Here is a 24,031-nt window from a genome sequence, read left to right as displayed (position 1 = left end):
TTTAAGATACGCAAATTCAGCTACGTGAATAGCGTAGCTGAATTTGACGTATCGGAGCCGACTTACCCCGCTGTGAGGACGGCAGCGAAATCGACCTCCGTGGCTCCCCGTTGACGGCGCTTACTCCCACCTCCACTGGTGGAGTAAGAGCGTCGATTCGGGGATCGATTGTCACGTCCCGACGAGATGCAATAATTCGATCCCCGAGAGATCGATTTCTACCCGCCGATTCAAGCGGGTAGTGTAGACCTAGCCTGAATAAGAGCAAGACTTGAATCCCAATAAATCTCTGCTCAATGGCAGTTACAGAAGGTCTGGTGCTTATTTGAAAATTGTCCTGTTCTGCAAACAAATCCTGCCATTTTACTGGTCACCCCACTCAATGTAAAAGCCTTGCTGGAAGTATTCTTTTTCAGAGCTGCTTTATATTTTAATTGGCTGAGCCTGGTTGTGGGGGGCTCTCAATCTATATGAAGAGAGAGTCTGAAAAGTAACAAGGAAATCGAATCATTTAAAAGCATTGATTTCTATGTGGATTTCACAGAAGCCAATTCAGATCCCGATTTTCAGCTATGGATCTGGCTGTACAAATGCACATATTCACTGCTGCAGACGCCAGCCCTGGTTGGTTTAACACAAAGTCTCCCAGTTGATGAAACCTCTCGAAGCTTTTGAATGGGAGTTACCGGAGAACAGTTCTCTTTAGGGCTATGAGCCCAGCCTGACCCTTCTATTGAAGTCAAGGGGCACTTTGCCACTGACTTTCGTGTCAGTAGAACCAGCCTCTACCCCCTTGTGGTTCATAGTTTGTTCATTTCTAACGACTGCAGTTCCACATCTGAACAATCAGTTGCCCAGAGGTTCACACAAAATGCAACATACGATGATCCCTCTTTGAAATACAGCCAGAGCGAATCCCACGCGGGCATTTGGGTTTATGTGTTGATTTAACTGCGTTCTTCCGTTTTACTGCCCCTTAATATATAGAAACACAGATTGCATCTGCTTTGTGAGCTGTGTTAATTCAAGGGGGGAAAGCAAAGGAAAAAGGAAATAAGAGATTCCCTCGGTGCGAGGCAAGTTGGTCTCAAATACCTGAAGGGGAGGAAGGGCTCCCTAGGAGTTCTCGGCTTTGTAATTTTGCAGATAGATGCTTAGACCACAGATTTCCCTACTTAATTCTTTCCCCTTGTGTTTGCATTTCCATCCTTTGCAGGCTGCCTGGGTAAAAGGTAATGACAGCAACAGCTGGCATGAGAAGCCTGCCTGTATCCTTTCCCTGGGATGCAGAGTTTTGCTGTATGTGTCAAATGGAACCCCAGCCCCCAGCATCCACAGCCTTATGACATTCCCTTCCACAAGTAGGGTGGGAGGGAGACGGGAGATCCTGGGGCCTAATCCTCTGCTTCCTTGAACCCTGGGTTGTCATTTACGCCTGTGGAAGGTGAGGGCTTGACCCTCTGCCTGCTGAAGTCAGTGGTGCAGGATCATGCACTCAGTGCCGCGGGGGTGTTTGAAGTTACCCCTGGTGTAAATAAATGGGGAATTCTGATTGGATACTGTTTCATGCCCACTTTGTACAGGTGCACATGGCAGCAGAAGGTGCAAAGCAGTGGACTGTCAGGCCCCATATTCTTATTAACCCTGTATTATTTGAGTGTTATGTCAGGGATCGTCTATTTACAACGAATATATTTCCCATCATGCCACCACCAGTTTTTGACAGTCCTCTTCCAGGAGGTAAATACTAGTTTCTGTCTCTAGCTGTAAACAAACACCTGTAGGCAAAGTATCTCAGCCCAATCTGGGACACCCTTCCTCATGCTCTTGCAAACCCGAGCCTTTCCTTGCAGAAGTTAATTGTAGAGCAAGTCATGCGTTCCCAAGCCTAGCTGGCCAAAGGGTCTATGCCAGGGGTCGGCAACGTTCAGCATGCGGCTCGCCAGGGTAAGCACCCTGGCGGGCCGGGCCAGTTTTATTTATCTGCTGACGCGGCAGGTTCGGCCGATCGTGCCCCCCATTGGCCGTGGTTCACCTTCCCGGGACAATGGGGGTGGCGGGAAGCGGTGGCCAGCACATCGCTCGCCCGCGCCGCTTCTTGCTGCCCCCATTGGCCCGGGATGGCGAACCGCAGCTAGTGGGGAGCGCGATCGGCCGAACCTGCCGCGTCAGCAAGTAAATAAAACTGGCCCGGCCCACCAGGGTGCTTACCCTGGCGAGCCGCATGCCGAACGTTGCTGACCCCTGGTCTATGCTATGCTTCATGGCACAAAAGAAGCTTTGCATAATTGGCCAAACTCTCAGGCAGCGTAACCCTGGCAATCCAGCCAGTGGCTTTTATTTATTTAGCTTATATTTAATTAAATATTAACTATAAGAAGTGCCTGATACTGCTGCCATGTTATGGAACCCTCCTAGTCCCTTATAGAGTTTGGCTAAGTGGTTCAAGACCTCTTAATACTGTATTTTCACGCTCTTGATGGCACTTCATGCTCCCTTTAGGTGTCTCTTCCTGCATGTTGGAGCTACCAGTCTACCATGACGGGTTAGACGTTGTGGTTAGGTACGCAGCAACCTATGGTACTTTGGCCATGTTCTCTGCTTTGATGGAAAGGGTAGTAAGCAGATGTGTTAATACATTTTTAGAAAGAAAAAGAGAAATCAAAGTTTTCTTGTCCTAATATTGTCAGTATCGTTTTCCCTTGTTAATGTTATCCATTCAGAATGCCTTACACCAGAAAATCTCTGGAAAGCTTCCTGGGATTTGTAACCTAATTAAAACCTTCTGACAATGAGGTTTCACTATTCATCAGGGGGTTCTTGGAAGGAAGCCCTCTGCTGCACCAAAGTTCCAAGAACAACAGAGCTTTGGCGATAATGGAAGCACTTAGGCTAAGAAAACAAGGCTAAGCCCACAAGCTTTCATGAGTGCTGTGGCACTGCTGATTGGTATGTGAGGCAGCTTGGATTGAATTTATATTAACCAGTGAATCTGTTTCAGTCATGCGGAGAAAGAGCCCCACATTTCACATGGGAGGAATGCATAACATTTTTTCAAGTGTGATTTTGCTAACTGAAGATTGTTCTGGGTACTTATTTCATCTCCATTACTTTCCATCTCTCTGTGCTAGCAATTCTTATACCATTGCAAGTCAGTGTGACACCATGCTGACTCTTTGCTTGATGCCGTATCACCAGGGGCTATGGTCTCAACAGATTCTATTTGCTAATCAGTGTTGGGCATGGGCAGTATTTGATTGGGAGACCTCCAGGGAAAACCCAGGTGCTTCAGGAAATGGTGTTAGTCAGTGGCACTTTTGTCTCCAAGTCAGTAGTGTGAGCCACCCACTTTATTCAGATGTTCATGATAACAGTGGAAATGACATAGGCCCAGAGAGTTATTTTAAAAACAAATGTATTTTACCTCCTCCAACAAAGATGTAACCAAAGGCCTCATTTTGTGATTGACCAGCTCAAATGCTTCACAGCAACGACTTCTAGATTGAACATGCTGCTGCCAGAAGGCTTTTGTTCCCACTCTCTGTCTCTCTGTCATCGCCTATTAAAATACAAACTTTAATTGCACTCCCTTCCTGCTTCCTTCTCACACCGTCTTAAGACAAGTCAGCTTTAAGGGTTCACACATAACAGTGTTTTTCCTGATGTTCTGCAGCGTCAGCATTTCTTCTCTGTCTTTCTCTGGAGTGACAACAGCCAGTCCCGCCTACAGAGCCAGGAAAAGCCAGAAGCTCAGAAATTCCCATTACTTATAAAATTCCTCAATGGAGATCTCAGGAAAAGCAATTTACACGAACTAGCCTTCAGGCAGCCAGAGTCAGGCAATCATGCAGCCATCCAATAGCTCCCCTCTGGCCCACGCAAAAGTTTGCTATATTCCACAGAGTGAGGAAGAGGTCATCTACTGAGTCTGCAGTTAACACAGCCTGTTCCCATTCTCCTTTCATGCAGTTGGAACTAAAGATGTATTTCAGCCCGCACTCTGGAGCCAAAACCCTTCTCCCCTTTGGAAAAGCTTGGCCCTGAACTTCATGGCTTGCCCTTTATATAAGGAACTGAACCAGACGACCAAGAACTTTGGGAAAGTCCTGATCTGGCCTGCACTTGGCATCTTGGCCTCATCTCTAATTAGAAGGGAAAGCCTTTAACTATTTCCTAATCATAATATCCTTGCAATGGGTAATTTTAACACCACCAACCTTCACTAAGCTGATGTGGTGCTAGGAGGCACTGGGGTTCCGGGGGCGGGGGGTGAGGTCTGTCAGATAAAACATAACCAGACTGTCAGGGCTTTGGTTTTATCAAAGGTCCTATGGCACTTTTATGGGGGAGGAGGGAAGACAAAACTAGAGGTGTGAGCCCATGGATGTGAGTAGGTCTCCGTTGGATTAATTACATTGCACCTACCACAACTTCCTTGTTGCTTCACTTGGATTTGCTAATTTTCTCCCCCTGTTCTAAAGCTACTGTGCAGTGTTGCTGGAGTAATTGTGATGGCTGCAGCTCAGTGGTGGGGCAGGAGAAGTGATCTTTATAAACACTTTATTTTTGTACTTTCGAAAGCATTTTGTTGCTTGCAATAGGTGCTGTGTGAATCAATGTATAATAAGTTTGCTACGCTTGGCCAGCTGGGTAAATTGTATGGCCCGTGCTATAGAGGAGGTCAAACTAGATAATCATGATGGTTCCTCCTGGCCTTCGAACCTATGCTTATGAATTATCCAGGCCCACCTCCTCATTTCCTTTACTGCAGCCATGGAATGACATCTCTATAGTAATGCCAGATTTGTTGCCAGTGATCCCCTGAACAAGAGGCAGAAGGCCAGATTCTGAGTTCATTTTAGGGTTACCAGATAGCAAGTGGGAAAAATCAGGACACTTTTTTTTTTTTGGGGGGGGGGGGGGGGGAGGGAAGGTATAATTGCATATATAAGACAAAGCCCTAATGGCAGGATGGTCCCAGTACTATTGGGGCATCTGGTCACTCTAGTTCATGTACACCAGTGTCAATGAAGTAGCTCCGCTCAAAGTATTGGCCCAGAATCGGCATGTTCTGGTTGAGCTTTTCAGCATGTAAAGACCCTCCCACGCTGCAGGGGCCTAGAGCTCGTGCTTCAGCCCGAGCCCAGAAGTTTACACGGCAAGGAAACAGCCCGGCAGCCCCCACAAGCCCAAGTCAACCGGCACATCGAGCCGCAGGTTTGTCTTTGCTGTGTAGACAATGCCAAGGGCCTTGTGTATTGAACAGGACTCTCTCCAGTCTTCTCCAGATCACTGTGCTGCACGCAAGTATGTGTGTGTATGTTATGCTGCTGCATAGCAATGTCTTGACCTATCATAGATGCCGAAAAGCCCAATCAATGCCAACAGAAAGTGGTGACGTTGCTGAATGAGCTGTGACTTTGTCTCCTCACAGCTGTTGTTCCAGGAGACGAACCCGGGAGTTCGATACCAGTACACTATCCGAAGGGAGTCTGACCAGGAGAATGAGATTCAGCCCGCAGAGTTTTTCTGGCGATACGGCTCCTGGACTAACTGCACTGCCACATGTGGGACAGGTAAGTTGGTCGACCTTTTCATGCCGTGTTACGATTAAAGCCAGTAGCTTTGCTCTCACACACTGCTTTACAATAGTAAGTGGAATAGAGGTGATTTTTTGTAAAGTATTCCATGCACATCGAAACCAAAAAGTTCTGGTACAGCACATCCCATCTGAAATCAGTTTGATTAGTCCACTGATCAGATCTGTCTCACACTAAAATATTTGCATAATCATTGGGGGTTACCATCACAGTTAAGGTACCAGAATGGGTCCAGTTCTCATAGGAACAGTGTAACCTCCCCAATAAATAGGTCTGAAACATGCCGGTTCTGGCCAAATCTCTATAAACGTCATGTTTAAAGGGAACAACACAAAGTAATTCATTTGTGCCACATTTTACATCACAACCTAGGAAATACACATCAGAACAGTTTGCTGACATTTGTCTCAGAAACTCCTTGGCCTTAGGTTTCAGTGGGTTTGTAACACAGAAACAGCTGCTGGGGTCATAAATATCCAGACCAGACCCCCTGTGGAGCTCAGGCGCTTGGAGTCTGCACTTTATCAGCTTTTTCCTCTTAACTTGGTGTCCTGTTACCATGCTGGTTGTCTGGAGGTTTCAGGGCCTTCTGGTTGATTCAGACAAAAGAGTTTTAAAGAAGTTGAATAAACATAAAATTGACGTATTTGGGTTTGCACAACACTACTTTAAAAAAAAATTTCAAGCAACTCGCAGAGGATCAGACTTGAGAGATTCCATGGAAATGCCTCATTCAGCCGATCCCTGAAGCATGCAGGGCAGGGCTCATGCTGTTCCTAGATCTATATCCATGATTCGCCTGTCCCCTCCCCAAAGTCAACACGCCAGGTCATCAGTCACTCTTCCCTCAGGTTGCCTTCCATTCCCTCCACAGCTTTCTCCTATGCTCTCCTCCTTCGCTCTGGTGATCAGTCTGCCTGTTTCAGGATGTGTGTAATGGGCTACTCACCACGAGGTGCCCCCTCGCGGCCAGACATCACAGCTCTCTCGCTGGGCTAGCGCCCCCTGCCAATGGTCACGCCAGCACTGGGACTGTGTCTCTGCCTAGTAACTCGGCCCTGCGGCCAGGACACCATCTTTCGTGCACCCTTTCCGGGTCCCAGTCATCCCGAACTAAAAGTCTAAAAATGTCTCTAACGGAAACAAAAATCCTTCCACCCTTTCTGGGGCTTTTCCTCAGCTCCGCCTGCTGGGCTCCACCACTAGGGTTACCATATTTCAGCGAGCAAAAAAGAGGACGGGAGAAGCCCCGCCCTAGCCCCGCCCCTGCCCCTCCCACTTCCCGCCCCCCCTGACCTCCCAACCCTCCCCCCGTTCCTTGTCCCCTGACTACCCCCTCCTGGGACCCCTGCCCCTAACTGCCCCCCAGGACTATCTAAGCCTCCCTGCCTCTTGTCCCCTGACTGCCCCAACCTTTATCCACACCCCCACCCCCAGACAGACCCCTGGGACTCCCACGCCCCATCCAACCACTCCCCACCCCCTGACAGCCCCCCCCCGAACTCCCAACCCATCTAAACCCCTCTGCTCCCTGTCCCCTGACTGCTCCGATCCCTCTCCGCACTCCTGCCCCCTGACAGCCCCCCCCAGAACTCCCAACCCATCTAAACCCCTCTGCTCCCTGTCCCCTGACTGCTCCGATCCCTCTCCGCACTCCTGCCCCCTGACAGCCCCCCCCAGAACTCCCAACCCATCTAAACCTCTCTGCTCCCTGTCCCCTGACTGCTCCGATCCCTCTCCCCACTCCTGCCCCCTGACAGCTCCCCCCCAGAACTCCCAGCCCCCTACCCCCCCGCTCCTTGTCCCCTGACTGCCCCCTCCTGGGACCCCTGCTCCTAACTTCCCTCCAGAACCCCACCCCCTACCTAAGTCTCCCTGTTCCTTGTCCCCTAACTGCCCCCTCCTAAGACCCCCCCCCCAACTGCCCACCAGGACCCTACCCCCTACCTGTACCCTGACTGCCCAAAACTTTCTCCACTACCCCCAAAAAGCCCCCCCCCGTTTCTTGACTGCCCCCTCCAGAACCTCCCTGCCCCTTCTCCTGCCCCCCTTACCCTGCTGCTCAGAACAGGGTGTTGGGCTCTGTGCGAGCCGGACACGTGGCTGAGCTCCCCAGCACAACAAAACCCGGTCCCTGGCCCTGCACAACAAAACCCGGTCCCTGGCCCGGACCGGGTTGCAGGGGAGAGCTGCCCTTGTATCAGCACAAAGTGCTCTCGCTCCCGTTTTGCTACGCTGCATGGCAGTAACCGCTCCCAGTTGCAAAAGGGGAGGGCTGCACTTTGTGCTGAGACACTTGCTGGAATGCAGGGCGGAGCTCCTCTCCAGCTGCTCCGGAGTCCAGCCCGGGACTTTCCTGCAGCCCTCCCAGCTGCTCCGGGGGAGGGGGGAAATCCCGGACATTGTGAGTGCTTTACAAATTCCCCCCGGACGCTATTTTTAGCACAAAAAGGAGGACATGTCCGGGTAAATCCGGACGAATGGTAACCCTATCCACCACCCTTGTAGGCCCCCTTCCCTGTGACTGGCAGGAGACCCCAGTCCCAGCCTCTGCTCTGGGGTCCAGGCCAGGACCTGCTCCCAAACACCCTGTCACCCATTCAAAGTGATCACCCCACATCTGACCTTTCAGTCCTCATCCTCCAAAGGAACCCACACAACACCTTCAAAAGACAAGCCTGGGAACTTAAATTCACAGCTCTGCTAGACTCATGCAATAAACCATGGACTCAGCAGCGACTCTGATTTTATGGCTCATCACAACTCTTTGTAACACACCCCACTCTCTGCTAACCCTTAATTGCCCACTTCATTTTAAATTTAAATGGTCTCCTATAGCATGGTAAACCCCTTAAGCTTGACAATCTGTCCCAACTTGTCTTTAGCTCAGACACTCGGTTTTCCTCCCCTAGACTTGAAGACGAGCTCTTCGAAGCTCTAAAGCTTGTCCCTTTCACCAACAGAAGGTGGTCCAGTAAAAAATATTGCCTCTCCTACTTTGTCTCTCTCATATCCTGGGACAAACACAGCTCCAGCACGGCCAATGTACATTTTCCAGTGTTAATTAATGACACTTGGTCAGGCTGCGGGTAAACTACAAGTCCCAGTGAGTTTCCAAACTGGCAGCATAATGGAGACAATTTATTCCACAGTTAGAAGAGTGGGAGGCTAAGGGGTGTACAGCTGTCTGAGAGTTTTACAGAACTACTTGTCCAAAATGAGGAAGGTTAAACTTTCAAGTATTTGTTACAGAGATACAGCAGAGAGGCATATACGTTGCTACATGTCTTTGAACTTTAGATTTCTTTCCTATGATCCCATGGCTCCACTGGGAGGTTGAAGCTTTTGAGGTGTGTATACGTGTGTGTGGTCCTCTATCTCCTCGCCAGCTTCTCAGAGGCAACAGAACACTTTGTTTTGATTTTACTCCATAAACAGAAATGAGAAGAATCTGTCTCTTGTTTTGGTTTTGGCTTTATAATGACATATTATCTTCCTTTCTCATTAGTTTTGAGGGTGATCGGTGACATAGCATGGGGCTATTATGAAAACGGTGGTCTAGCAGCTGAATGTAAAACACTGGTTTTGTGTAGCTGCCTTGCAAAGCGGCTCACACTTGAGTGCACAGTTTGCAAATGTAGGAGCCACCGCTGCACTGCTGATGGCCTTATTCAGAAGCCATTCTGGATTATATTACATTATTATAGTCAGCATTTCCCACTGTTCTGAGAGAGAGAGATTCAGTGACCTGGGTACATGGAAAGTTTGTGGAAAATCTTGCATGATTTTCTTCTTTGTCCTTCACACACAAAGCATTTGTGTGTCCACTAATCCCTGTGGAAAGTCATTAGAAGCTGAAATGCTGCCTAGCCCACGTTCTTTATTTTGAAAGGAAATATTTAAACCCGCCTTAATGATCAGCTCTGTCAGGGAGCTCACCCCTTTCCATTCTTTTAACTGAATTTTATGTTTTACACACCAAGGCACCTTCGTTCTCCAAAGAAACATTTTTTCCTGTCCTGCAGTGGGTTCTAAGAAATCTGTTTCTAACTGAATTGTTCTTGTGATCAATTGAGAATGTTTAAAAAGTCTGCATAGCCATCTCTTAGAGCTCCCTGAGACTGGTACCTTGAGATGTATGGACAGTAATCGCATAGGGCACGAGGCACACAGCTTGTAAATATTTTTGGAACTTCCAAGTGGTTATTTCTCTTTATGTATCTGACCAAGTATGTAAAGATAAAAGGGCCCAATCCTTACTCCCACTGAAGTTCCTGGAAGATTTTTGCCATTATCTTTAACTGGAGCAGGGTTGGTGGATAATATATGTATGTGTATGTGTATGTATGTGTTTTTTACACACACACACACACACACACACAGTCATAAAGCAGATTATTTTTCCAACAGTCCAAAGATGCTTTTGCCATCTGAGAAAACTTGATCCCTAAAACTCCTAATTCTTAATGGAACCTACTGGCCAGGGCCGGCTCCAGGTTTTCTGCTGCCCCGAGCGGCGGAAAAAAAAAAGAAAAAAAGCCGATTGACAGCAGCTCAATCGCGCCGCCCCATTCTTTGGCGGTGGGTCCTTCGCTCCCTCTCTTCCTCTTCGGCGGCACTTTGGCGGCAGCTCAAACAGGAAGAGAGGGACGGAGGGACCCGCCGCCGAATTCCCACCAAAGACCTGGCCGTGCCACCCCAATAGCGGACGGAGGCCCTTTGTATTGGCCGCCCCAAGCACTTGCTTCCTTCGCTGGTGCCTGGAGCTGGACCTGCCAGTGGCCTGTGCCAGCTGCTTCAGCCAAAGAAACTCTGCACTGAGTAGATAGGTAATAACTTATCCCCAGAGAACATTTCTACCTAGCCTCCAACGGTTAGAGGTTGGCCTAGGCCCTGAAACATGAGGGTTCCTGGCACGTCTCAAACTCCGAGGTTTTTACACAGGATCTCCACGGGGCTGGGACTCGTCCCCCAAATAGCACACTGCTGTGTGATAAAGGATCGAGATGAGAGAGAGAACTTAGCTCACGCGTTTTTATTTATAACCCATTTCACAATGGGATTTGCTTGTTTGTTTGTTTTACTTAATCAAGTTTCAGAATAGATGGAAGATGGTCATATACAGTCACAGCTACCCAGCCTGACCCACTGAGTTGATCCTGATCCTATTTACCCCAGAGTGAATCAGGAGTCACTCTGTTGAAGTCAATGGAGATGTAAAACTGGGGTGAAATCAGAATCAGGCCCATTGATTTCCGTGGTAGATGGGGGGGGGGGTGTCTGAGAGGGCATTTGTTACTACCATCTAATGCCAAAGGGCTAGGCTGCAGTGTCACCGTCTGCCCCAGGGAAGGGGCAGCACCTGGTTGTGCTATCCAGGAGCAGAGCAGGGCTGAGCTATGACTTGGAGTCACAGTTTTCTCCCTTCCTTTCCCTTGCTGCATGGGGGAAGCTGCATCAGTCATGCACCCAGCACAGCTTATTTCCCATTCGGCTTGTGCATGTCAGCTGCGCCCCTGCCCACCACACCTCCACCTCCCGCCCAGGAGAGGGAACAGCAGTGTGATGGCAGCCACGCTCTCCTCTGCCCACCGTGATGCTGGAAGCATCATGCCACACAGTAAGGGGAGCGAGAGCAACAATTTGTGCAAACTTCCCCTCATCTGGACAAGGCCCCTGCAGCTCAGGTTCGAAGCCCAGTGGTGTGGGAAAGCTCGCGCTCTGCTTGTTCTGTAAATAAACAGGCACCGGAGCTGCCAGCCTCACACATTTCACACGCGCCAAATACCCTCCAAAAATCCTCACTGACAAAGCTGAGCCACGCAGTCTGGGAGTTTCCTCTTTTCAGCAGAGTCCAGGAATTCCTTCTGCCTCCTTACTTCACAGGAACTCGTCCTTATCGTTAGTTACAGCTCTCCACAGGCACGGCAGAAGTGCGTGCTGCAAGAATTAACACGGTATCTCAGCAGCTTGTGGACCGTGAGCTCATCCTTAGCTGCTTCTCCCCACCAGCGCTGCCGAATGGACACAGATGATTTAGCCATTCGCTGAGAGTGCCAAGAAAGCAAGAGCTGGTTTCTTGCCAGTCAAACTTTTTTTTTTTTTTTTTTTGAGACTGTTGCCAAAAGTGCAGCTGTAAAAAAACCAATATCCAATCACAGACACAGGCTACCAGCCTGCCAACTGGGAGATGTCAGGGCTGCATGCTAGTGGGTCCCTGGAGTATGGTTCTCATTCAAACATTAAATGAGCCTCCACACCTCTTCCTTATTTGCAGGGAATCTTGGATGCTTTTGACCAGCTTGTAGATAGGCCCTAACCCCAGCAGAACCGAAGCGCGAGCCCTGAGCACCGTCACACACCGCAGCAGCTCACCAGTGTGGGGTACTGACGGTTTCCACTCAGCTCAGCCGTAACAATACTACCACCAGAGGGGTTAGCGTTTCACAGCAGACACGTGGGTGAGATCTTCACTGCTCACTCGGACAGTGGTCAAGTCCACTGCTTACAGTCGGCTTGTGGTAGGTGTCTTAGGCTGGGAGGGCTTATTCGGAGACCCCGAGGTAGGCTATACAATTGAAAGCGCTGCTTTGAGAATCACTGCCATTTCCACACAACAGGGCCCCGTTCCTGGTTAACCTGTAGACACTACTGTAGTAAACATGATTAATGATAAATAATACGACTATCTAGGGCTCACTCGTACCTCACCTCTGTGCAGAACTGTTAGCACAGAGGCACTTTCTGCTTTCTCCAGCCCCTCCCATGAGCTGGGGTCAGGGGCCATGCCAGTCCTTGCATTCTGGCAGCACAATGACATGAGTCTAACACCACTGATAGCCCTAAATTCCCCTCCTCCCCCACAGAGGAACAGAGGGAGCTTAAAGCAAGGTGACTAGCTTTGCCCAGCTAAGGTTCCTCGAGCTGGCCCCTCCCAGGGAGAGCATAGCTGCACCCTCTCAAACAACAAGCCAGAAACCAGCTTCTCCTGGAGGCGTTGTGCATGAAATGCCCCGACAGCTGGATGGGTCTCCGGAGCAGAATCTAGCCCACAGCATCTTCTAACACCCCACTGAGCTCTCATCCCACCTGAGTGGAAAAGCTCTAGAAAATGCAGCGGAAAACGACAGCCTTTCTGTAGGTTCTCTGAACCGCCCTATAGAATTTATTAAGACCTGGGTTCCTTCCTGGCTCTGCTGCTGGCCTGCTGGGTGACCTTGGGCAAGTCACAGCCCTGCTCTGTGCCTCAGTTTCCCCATCCATCACACGTGGATCATGATAACGATGCTGACCTGATACTTTGTAAAACGTTTTGAGCTCTGCTGATGAAAAGTGCTAGCTAAGAGCTGGGGATTATTATTATTATTTCACTCTCTTTTAGGATGGTTCAAAAACAGATCGAAAGGACACGGTATAATTCTCTATTAAAAGTCTGTGGCCCACCACTGGTGTAAATCAGCAGCGCTTCATTGTCGGTCGGTGGAGCTACACCTGTTTACACACACTGAGGACCTGGCCCTGTATGTACTTAGCATCATTTCTACAGACCCCTGTTGGGTTCGTCCCTCGTAAATTCCATTGGACTCTTCACCGAGGGAGATCATTTTCTTTTCCGTCACTGTTGAGTATAAAACTCTGTCGGTCCAAAGGAGCTATTCTCTGCCTCTCCTCCCTGCCTAATTCATCCAGCAATGCCACGGGCCAGTATGGGTGAGATGAAAGGCGCAAGTCAGATGCCAGAAATACCAGCACTGAGGCATCACCGAGTGAATGTGGCAATGGCTGCAATTTGCTAGCAAAGAGAACATGTCTGTTTTATACCAGGCTTGTGGCTCTGAACTGTTTAAACGCAGAGATAAATCATCAGTCATTGTGGCACAGAGAAGACCCATGAGGCTCATTGCAGTTAGTTGAGATTAAGGTAACCTTGGAGTCTAGCAAGGGTTCTGGACATGGTTTAATCTCTACCCTGCAGTTCAGTGGTTGGACGAGCTAGTGCTTTTGACATCATTTCTACTCTCGGCGTAGACAGGAAGAGAGGAAGGATGAGGCTGTGGTTCAAGGGCAGAAGTGGGAGTCAAGAGACTTGGTGTCTGTTTCCAGCTCTGGAACAAATCACTTAACCTCCTTGAACCTCAGCTTCCCTGTCTGGAGAATGGCGCTAATAATCACATGCACTAAAAGGTCTTGGGAGACTCTATTGATTAGTGTTTGTAAAGTGCTTTGAGCTCCTCAAATGGAAATGCTATAGAAACACAGAGGAGTTATTTACTGGTCTGTTGTTCTCACCTATGATCACTAAAACCCAGCATCTTCTTAACTGTCCCCCCTATAGCTACACCCGCAGAACATCTAACCCGCTTCTTATCAGCCCAGTGCAGGTGGATTTCTCCTTGTGCTTCCCAGATCCCTTGCTTCCATCACCAACCTAGGCTGCACTGATTCAAACACTAGGGTCCTGGATCCATTTCCACACCCTGAGCTTACCTAGCAGAAAATGACCAGCCACTACAAGGGCATGACAACGTTCCCTGCAATGTGTATTGATCATTTCAACTTTTACCAGTGTTTTGTCCTGCCCACCTGGCTGTTCTGCACTCCAGGCCTTTCTCAGAAAGACTCCAAAGCCCTGGTTGGTCTTACTGAGCACAGTGAACTGCTGATTTATTTATTCTTTTACACCAAGGAAGTGTCTCCATGTCAGAAAGCATGTTCTTTCTTTCTGGTTCTCGTAGCTTCTGGGAAAAGGGGCTGAAAGGAACATGTACACTGATATACAGTCACCTTTCTGAAACAGTATCCTCGCCTGCTAGTAATTTCAGACCCTTGTACCTTGCAGTACGTTCTGTTTTGGTTCCCATGTAGTAATGAATTACTCCCTTTCCCAGCTAAGGAAAGAGGTTAGGGTTAGAGGCTAAGCCGGCCATGCTGTTAATGGGACTGTTTGTGCAAACAATGTGACACCATCTTGTGATCCTATTAAATTCACTGGTCCTGCTCTGAAGGGCAAAGGTCACCCCCTCGAGGAAATGAAATCTGCTGCCTGCTGGGGGACAAAGCAAGCAGGTGTTGAACTGGGGATTTTTATTTTTATAAACTCCCTGCAGTTTATGGAGTTGTGGTCTGGGCCTAATGAGCGTTTACTGTGGGAGCCATGGCCTTTGTCATTTCAGAGGCGACCAAGGCTGCATGAAGAATCTAGCGTAGGTGACTGAGGGAGGGGTGCTCATCTGGTGTAACTCAGCAGAGCACCGGTCACTTCACGGTCTCACGCTGGCGTATATAGATGCTTATTGGTGAGATTAGCAAATCTGTCAATACACGGGGGGCTGGCACACAGCTCCCATGATAAGCTGAGCTGTCTGCTCACCTACCAGATACTGGGGTCCTTAGCTAGTTTTGAACACAAAGATTTTTCATCGGGGAAAAAAACACTCAACTAGTCAATGTTCTTGAGTGTGCTAGTTCTGCATAAACAAATAGAAGCAGCAAAATGATTGTGAGCCAGTTTAGAGGAATCGGACGCACTGGCAGAAAAATAATAAATTGAAACTCAACTAGGAAACATGCAAACTGTACATTTAGGGGGAAATAACCCCAAACTCTTATCTTGATAGAAGGGAGACACCTAGAAAGTCAAGATGCTGAGATTGTTAGAGGTGACAGTGGGTAACAAACCAGACATGAGGTTGAAATAAAATATGGATGGAGGAAAGGCTGGTGCCGTTTCGGGTTGTGTATACAAAGGCAGATGTTCATAGAATCATAGGCCTGGAAGGGACCTCAAGAGGTCATCTAGTCCAGTCCCCTCCACTCATGGCAGGACTAAGTATTGTCAGACCATCCCTGACGGGTGTTTGTCTAACCTGCTCTTTAAAATCTCCAAAGATGGAGATTCCACAACCTCCCTGGGCAATTTATTCCAATGCTTAGCCACCCTGACAGTTAGGAAGTTTTTCCTAATCTCCAACCTAAACTGCCCTTGCTGCAATTTAAGTCCATTGTTTCTTGTCCTATCCTCAGAGGTTAAGGAGAACCATTTTCTCCCTCCTCCTTATAACAACCTTTTATGTACTTGAAAACTGTTATCCTGTCCCCTCTCAGTCTTCTCTTCTCCAGACAAAACAAACCCAATTTTTTCAATCTTCCCTCATAGGTCATGTGTTCTAGACCTTTAATAACTTTTATTGCTCTTCTCTGGACTTTCTCCAATTTATCCACATCATTCCTGAAATGTGGCATCCAGAACTGGACACAATAATACTCCAGCTGAGGCCTAATCAGCGTGGAGTAGAGCGGAAGAATTACTTCTTGTGAAATAATATGTACAAAGGATCAAAAACTATCAATGATTGCAAGTTGAGAAACCCTCCAGCTCCTTGAATGGTGAGCTCCCTCCACCTGCAGAGAGATTGGTTCACAGCTGGGTTTTGTTTTTTTTTAATGTTTCAACTTGTTTATAATCGAAAGGAAATGAAGTTTGTCATACACAATGTTGTCATAGGTAATAATGAACAACATGCCCATTGCAGGAAGAGTCAGCAGGGGATCTTTCTTATCCTTTCACCAGATGCTTCCTATTTTAGCTAGTCAAGGTTATGAGTAAGTGGATAGATACATGTTTGTTCATGCAAGCAATTGTGTTAAAATAAGCTGGAGGGTCTGAAAAATTAAGCAACACTCCCATTGACTTCAGTGGGGCCAGGATTTCATGTAGGGAAACTTGCACTCCCCCATTGGAGTTCTTATCATAATTACACTATGTTACAGAAATACCCTTATTACTGCACCAGATGCATGACATGGGGAGCCTATCCCCAGGGCTCCAATGGAGATGGTGGCAGGTATAGATCATGCTACCTACATTGTTTCTGAGGCTCTACTGTTCAGAAATGCTCTGCATTGAGAGAGTCAGTTTATGCACTCCAGCCAGAAGAGGCTGTGTGTAATTTACCTGATTGCTAAACCACATTGCAGAGAGCTTTTCCATTAGCAAAACCTGCACATTGTGCAATTAAAAAAAGAGAGTAGCAGTCCACTTCTTTGTGTGCTGGAACTTTAAAGTAGAATGGCCTCTCTGACTGCTGCAGAGGCAACTGTGAGGCAGCTACCACATGGGCGGCGTGCAGATACAGACTGTAACCGAGTGAGCCACATTACAGGTATTCATTCTCTCCTGGAGACTTGATATTTGCTCTTTCTTCCTTGTTTTCCTTAAAGTGAAATACAATACTTTGTCCTGCCTGGAGTGCAGGGGACTGGACTAGATGACCTGTTGAGGTCCCTTCCAGTCCTACACTTGTATGAAAAGTCCGCTAGACTGAGAAATGTATGCTTCACTCTTTCGGAATGGATTAACAGAACACATGGAATGTGAAGTTTCACTCAGAGTGAAGGTTAAAGTGTAATGAGGCAAATTATATTCATTTTACATTATTGAGCAAACTGATTTGTTTAAATACCTACTGTATTCAAGGGACCAGGGAACTTAAATGTCCTTGCTTATTCTGTGTTATTACCTGACCACCCTGAGCTTTGAAAGTGAGTTGGCAAAATATAATCTGACACATTTCTTTTTCTTTTTTTTTCTTTTTTTTTTTTTTGACAGCTACACATTTACAAGATCTTTCTACTATTGATCTATAGGTTTCTGCTTGGAGTGCCCTAGATTGGATCTAAAGTCAGAATCTAAGAATTTATCTCATTCCAGCCAAACAGATAACACATCCTGCTTCCCTGGGGAAAATCTTGCATTGCCTGCTGTGTTTTTTTACTTTAGAGACTCAGAGCCCTGGGTGGATTGGTACTATTTCTAACCCTTCACCTCCACGCTGCACCGACCAGTGGGAGATGTGTATCCAGGATTCTTTTCCGGCACTGTGCAGTTCCAGAAATCTGATCGTGATAACATATCACATATTGGGTTTCCTCCTGCCCATTTCACATCCATGGACAATGCAAGCATTGTTCCGCCAACAAGCTGGTCCAGTGCAGATGAGTGAGAGAGGGAGCAAAATGAAGTGACTGCTAGCAGAAAGTTGACAATTTGTGAGTTTCATGAACGATATGAAAGATTCTGGGCAGGCATCACGGACAAACTGCAGAAACAGACTTTTCAAGTCATTTAATTTTTAAGGATTTTTTCTTTTCTTCTTAGTAAGTCAGGTTATATGAAGGCCTCCTGTAACATGTTAGCAATGGATTTTTAATGGCCAAACACCTGGGGGTTAATGAAACAAGAGAATAAAAAGCACACTATGCCAGTGCCTGCCTGATGTTTTTGTAGCTTACCATTTTAAAGGCTGTATTGTCGGGAGTTCATTTTATTCCTCCTACATAGTCAGCATTATCATCTTTCATTTTTTATTTTTTAGAGGCTACTTTTTTGGTTGATTTAAATTAGGGAGTTGAGGGAGGGAGCTGCCGGCAGACTGGCTAACAAAGGGAAAGCTCAGACAAAGGCACTGGTTGTTCGTACTTTATGATAAGTGCTGTGCATGTGTGTCTTGGAGCGCTGCAATCTAACCTGACATCTGCTGACCCGAGGCCCAAATCATTTCATTCCGAGGCCACTTCATTATAACATTCCATGCCTCGAGCCCGCTGTCAAGGGGGCTGATTGTAACAGCTATCTGCAGGTGTGCAGCTCAAACACTCAGCTCTTGACACGCCAAAGCCATTTTCAGTGAGGGCCCTGCTTGCCAAACTGAACCCGTGTTTGCTGCCTCTCTCTGTCGCCAGGTGTTCAGAGACAGATCGTGCACTGTGTGGAAAAGATGGCTGGGATAGTGGAGGAGCGGTACTGTGACTCGTTAACCCGACCCGACGACAAGCAGAGGACGTGTAGCGAAGAGCCCTGCCCAGCCAGGTTTGCTTTCCTTTGCTTTCCCATCTTCTCATTCTCATCCAGCCCCGGATGCGCTCACTACTTAACAGAGTGACTGCAGGAGGGCAGAGCCTCAGCTGGTGCAAATTAGCATCTGAAGTCAGCAGAGCTACACTTACCTACAGCAGCCTGGGCGCTGGCCTGTCTGTATAAAAGTGACCACTGGACTCCATGATTCTGCATCTGACTCCCTCCACCCTGGCATCTGGTAAGAACTCTGGCCCCAATCCTGCAACTGGAGCCATACCAGAGACCTTTTGCTCCTATGCAGAGCCTCACTGATGTCCCTGTGAATAGGCATTTGCAGCTTGGGCCTGTAGACAGATCCTCAACGGTATTTAGGTGCGTAATTCCTATTGAAATCAATGGAAGTTAAGAGGAGCTGGGTCTGAGCTCCTCTGGGTTCAGACCTTGCTGGAAAGGGCCATGAACTCGCATGCTGCTCTGTAGATGACAACTCATGCCACACAGTACTGCAGATAATCTCAAGCACAGATCCTGAATCCCAATGCCCTGAACTTTTGGGAAGGTTGAAATCCAAAACCCTGATCAGGAGCCAAGTTTCCCTAGCGACCCCCACCCCTCTGACCTCTAGATAGAAGAGCAGGAGAGCAGTCCCAACTAGCCTCTGCTTTGCAAACGGCTTCTGTCTTTACACCTAAACCACACTCCAGGCTCCCAATGCCCGTGCAGCTTGAGAACGTGGAGATGTGAACGTGTCTGTAACACTGAGTGTTTTGCTTTATCAAGGAGGATAGATACTGCATTGTGGCTAGCAACAAACCTGCTAATATGAATGCTCCCTTCAGCGCCCACCTTTTCCCCTTTCATTTTCCTAGGTGGTGGGTTGGCGAGTGGCAGAAATGCTCTGCCACTTGTGGTGAAGCTGGGCTCACGAAGAGGACGGTCCTTTGCATTCAAAGTGTATGGCTGGACGAACAGCGGGCTTTGCAGCACACAGAATGTCAGCATCTCTCCAAGCCAGACGCCACTGCGCCCTGTAATAGGGATATCCTCTGCCCTGCTCAATGGGCCATGGGCAACTGGTCTGAGGTGAGAAAATCAAAGGGTAAAGAGCACATGAGTCTCAGGTCCTTGGGAAGCTTGAAGGGTCACTTAGAGAAACAGGCTCAGGGAACACTGGGCTCTGCTGGAACCACAGTGAATTTTAGAGCAGTGGTTCTCAGCCGGAGTCCTGTGGTTCTCAGCCCCTGGGGATCTGCAGACTGTGGCTAAGGGGTCTGCGAAAGGTTGTCGTTACAGTAGAACCGTGATTTTCAACCTGTGGTGCATGGACCCTTGGGGGTCCTCAGAATATATCTAAGATTTCCAAAGGAGTCCGCACCTCCATTCGAAAATGAAAAAAAGTTGAGACCCACCGGCTTGGAGAACTAATCCTTGATTCAGCTGGCTTGTTCATTACCGCACTCACATGCAAAGCACAGGGCCCTCATTAAGAATTCTCTGGGGAATCACTACATCCTAGAACAATCTCAGCAGTGAAACACTTTACCCAGGGGCTGTCTCTGATTAAACCATTTTAAAGACGGGGGAAGGAGAGGAATTCAGACAGAAAACTCAGGTTGGGGGGAGGGGCAGGAGGTGTCTAGCTGTCATTCAAACTCCACCTGTCAGACATTCCTGGAAATAGTTGGAGTCCTGACAATTTAAACATTAAAATTCATTTTAATTCTCTCTTTGTTTGAGGAGCTGCAATTATAAAAACCAGATCGAGTGAAAGGCAGGTTTGTGACCCAGACAGATCTTAAAATAAAGAATCACCCCGAGGCTGTTATAATCTTTTTTCCTTCTTCAAATTTGGCTGTTCCTCCATCAGGGACTAGTAAATACTCAGTGCTTAGTGCAAAGAATTAGATTGACAGAAATAAAAGCTTTTAAAGCCTTTTAAAGATTTCGCAGCACCACGAATTTCCACCCTAAACTTTGGCAGAATCCTGCAAATGTTTTGAGCCCACTGCAACACGGAGTTTTAGGGAAGTCATGAGAGTTTGTATGTGTGTACACACTAAGGCAGTGTTTCCCAAACTTGGGATGCCACTTGTGTAGGGAAAGCCCCTGGCGGGCCAGGCCAGTTTGTTTACCTGCCGCGTCCGCAGCTTCAGCAAAATGGCCACTGTTCGCTACTCCAGGCCAATGGGAGCAGCTGGAAGCGGCGCGGGCCGAGGGATGTGCTGGCCGCCGCCCCCATTGGCCTGGAGCGGTGAATCACAGCCAGTGGGAGCCGCGATCGGCCAAACCTGCGGATGCAGCAGGTAAACAAACCAGCCGGGCCCGCCAGGGGCTTTCCCTGAACAAACGGCGTCCCTAGTTTGGGAAACACTGCACTAAGGGTATGTCTACACTACAGCTGGCCTAAGCCAGCTGACTCCAGCTAAGGGACTCGGGCTCAGGGGCTGTTTAATTGCAGTCTAGACCTGCAGGGTCAGGCTGCAGCCCAAGCTCTGGGACCCTCCCACATCAGAGGATCCTAGAGCCTGGACTCCAGCACGAGCCCGAACATCTACACCGCAGTTAAATAGCTCCTTAGCCCAAGACCCGCAAGCCTGAATCCGCTGGCACGGACCTGCTGTCGGTTTGTAATTGCTGTGTAGACAGACCCTTGTCTGTGAGTGGTTAACTGCCCTGCACATACACTGTCATATATGGTCATGAGGAAATCGACACTTCACTTTTCAACCAGAGAGCAGGCTAGAGTGTCTGACTATTCAGAGCTGCACAGACTGTTCACGGATCAGCTTACATGATGCCCTGCTATTAATGGCTATTTAAACAGATGAATCAGCCAAGTAAATTGAGGTAGCAGAGGGGTTCTCATGAGAATGGGGAGGTTTGGGGACGTGGGAGGAGTTTGGCAAAGACCTAGGTCAGCCAAAGCTGGTGGCAAAGCAAGAGTTTATTTTCTGTAAAATATTTTTTTCTTTGACATTTGGCTATTTTTCAAAAATGGTATTTTTCATTATGTATATAAATTTCCAAAAAGTTACGTTTTCATTAAAAATGTCCATAGAATGTTAATATAGAGATATTTTAATTAAAATATAACCTTTTTGTTGTTTTGTATTGCCAGCTTTGATCACAGATTGGATTTTTAACTAAGAATCATAATTTCAAATTTTAAAAAATCATATTAAAACCACAACAGAATGAAAAGGTAAACAGAAGAATGTAAATGATAATTGGGAACTGTTTAAGAAAATATTTTACTAGAAGCCCCAAAAGCCACAATTCCACAATCAAGAAAGAAGGCTTCACTGATCAAAAAACCAACTTGTCTTAGAGGGGAAGTGAAAGCAGCTATAAAAAATGTATATATATAAAAAGGGGGAGAAAGGGGACATTTATAGCAATTAATATAAATTAGAAACATGAATTGTAGAAAATTGATAAGGGAAGCAAAAGGATACAAGTAGCCCTTTATGGCCCTTTATGGCCAGCAGAGTTAAAGACAATAACAAAGAGATTTATTAAAATGTACTAGAAACAAAAGTAATCCTAACAGTGGTTACTCCATTGCTAGATGGAGATGGTAGAATTGTCCATAATAATGCAAAATAAGCAGAAGTGTTCAATAAATATTTCTGGGGGGGGGGGGGAACAGATGAAGTATTCATATCAGATGATGATGAAATACTTTCCATTTCAAGAGTAACTCAGGTCAACACGTCTGGATAACTTGCATCTAAAAGTTTAAAAGGGGCTGGCTGAGGAGCCCTCTGGACCAGATATGGTGATTTTCAATATGTCTTGGAACACTGTGGAAATTCCAGAAGGCAGGAAGAGAGCTAAAGTTGTGCCAATATTTTAAAAGGGTCAATTGGAAGAACTGGGTATTTATAGACCTGCCAACCTAACATTGATCCTGGACAAAATACGTAGACTTCTGTAAGGCGTTTAACAAGTTACCACATGACATTTTGATTAAAGAAACTAGAATAATCCAAAATCTATGTGGCGTACATTAAATGGATAAAAACAGGCTAATGATAGTCTCAAAATGTAATTGTAAACAGGGAATCATCACTGAGTGGGTGTATTTGCAGTGGGTCCCACAGGGAACAGTTCTTGGCCCTTCGCTCTTTCACATTTTTATCAGCAATCTGGAAGAAAACATAAAATCATTCCTGATAAAATTTGCAGATGACACAGAGACTGGGGGAGTGGTAAATAATGAAGAAGACAGGTCAGTGATCCAAAACAATCCAGATCACTTTGTAAACTGAATGCAAGCAAACAATATTCATTGCAACATAGCCAAACGCAAAGTCATGCAGCTAGAAACAAAGAACGCAAGCCATATTTACAGGATAGGGACTGTTAGCCTGGGAAGAACTTACTCTGAAAAAGACTTGGGGGTCATGCAGGGCCACCCAGAGGATTCAGGGGGCCTGGGGCAAAGCGGGGGAGCTGCAGCGCTTGTACTCACCCGGCGGCGGCCCGGGTCTTCGGTGGCATTTTGGCCGTGGGGGGCCCTTCAGTCGCTCCACATCTTCGGCAGCACTGAAGGACCCGCCGCCGAAATGCCGCCGAAGACCCGGACCGCCACCGGGCCAGGGCTCGCGGGGCCCCTGTGGGGCCCGGGGCAAATTTCCCCACTCCCCCACCCAGCCCTGGGGTCATGGTAGATAATCAGCAGAACCTGAGCTCCCAGTTCAATGCTGTGGTCAAAAGGCTAAAGTATGTTGTTAAACTTTTCCTGTACTTGTTGGTTGCCGCCCCTGTGAAGTTCCTAATCTCTCCCTCCTGGTGCCGTCCTGATAGTTGAGATCAGCCTGCTGAGATCCCCTAGATTCAAACATCAGGAGACTGGGGCCAGAGCGTTCTCAGGGGAGGTTTTCTACTCTGGGACTCAGTTCCCTTGTGCCTTAGCTGCCTGAGCTTGTTGACGTTCTGGGTACAGTGTTGGGGCCACCTGTTTTCTCAGGCTTTGGCTTATGTATGTAATAAGGAATGGGCTGGAGCCATTGCTCCTTGTTCGGGTTGTGTTTTTATGGTGGCAGCAGGGTGGTGTGAAATGGGCTTAGATCCTGCTAAGAGATGTTAGTACATTGTAACATGTTATTTCAGTGCTATGTTGTAACTGGTATAAATGTCTGGCAATGAGCACTTGTTGTTATAAATAAACTGCTCCTTGTGCCAAGCACATTCCTTACTCCAGATTCACTCATATTTTACATTTCCAAAGAGCCTGTAACCTACAGTAAACAAAGGCTCAGTCCTGCCTTTTGATACTCAGGCAGAGGCTGTAAGCTGCTGAGTCAGCAATTAATAAATGCAGGGAACCTTGGGGCTGGCCAAGGATGGGGAAGATGCTTCACTGGGTCTGTCCTCGCACACAGAACCCAGCTGCAATCATAGTGGGGACCATAAGCTCTTTGCTAGTCCAGGCCTGGCCCTCGGTTCCCCAATGGGGAGAGCAAAACTAGAAAATCATGAATTGATTTACATTTACAACCAAAAAGTTATTTGAAAATCCTTCACTGACATGCTGAGAACAGAGTTCAAGAAACCAGTGTTTTCCCCAAAG

At 47.5% G+C, this 24,031-nt stretch overlaps 1 protein-coding gene across 2 annotated transcripts in view; it reads left to right on the top strand.

Annotated features, from left to right (window-relative positions):
• The window catches only part of ADAMTS7 (ADAM metallopeptidase with thrombospondin type 1 motif 7), a 141,828-nt gene that overhangs the window by 63,770 nt on the left and 54,027 nt on the right, over nt 1-24,031 (top strand). For both annotated transcript variants that reach the window (XM_054041376.1, XM_054041375.1), the window contains 3 exons: nt 5,435-5,576; nt 18,342-18,468; nt 19,326-19,539. In XM_054041376.1, coding sequence (XP_053897351.1) covers nt 5,435-5,576; nt 18,342-18,468; nt 19,326-19,539 — 483 coding nt within the window. The remainder of the gene's footprint in view (nt 1-5,434; nt 5,577-18,341; nt 18,469-19,325; nt 19,540-24,031) is intronic.

Source organism: Malaclemys terrapin, chromosome 10 (assembly GCF_027887155.1).
Source record: "Malaclemys terrapin pileata isolate rMalTer1 chromosome 10, rMalTer1.hap1, whole genome shotgun sequence".
NCBI classification, from domain to species: domain Eukaryota; kingdom Metazoa; phylum Chordata; order Testudines; family Emydidae; genus Malaclemys; species Malaclemys terrapin.
This window is presented reverse-complemented; position numbering and strand designations above follow the sequence as displayed.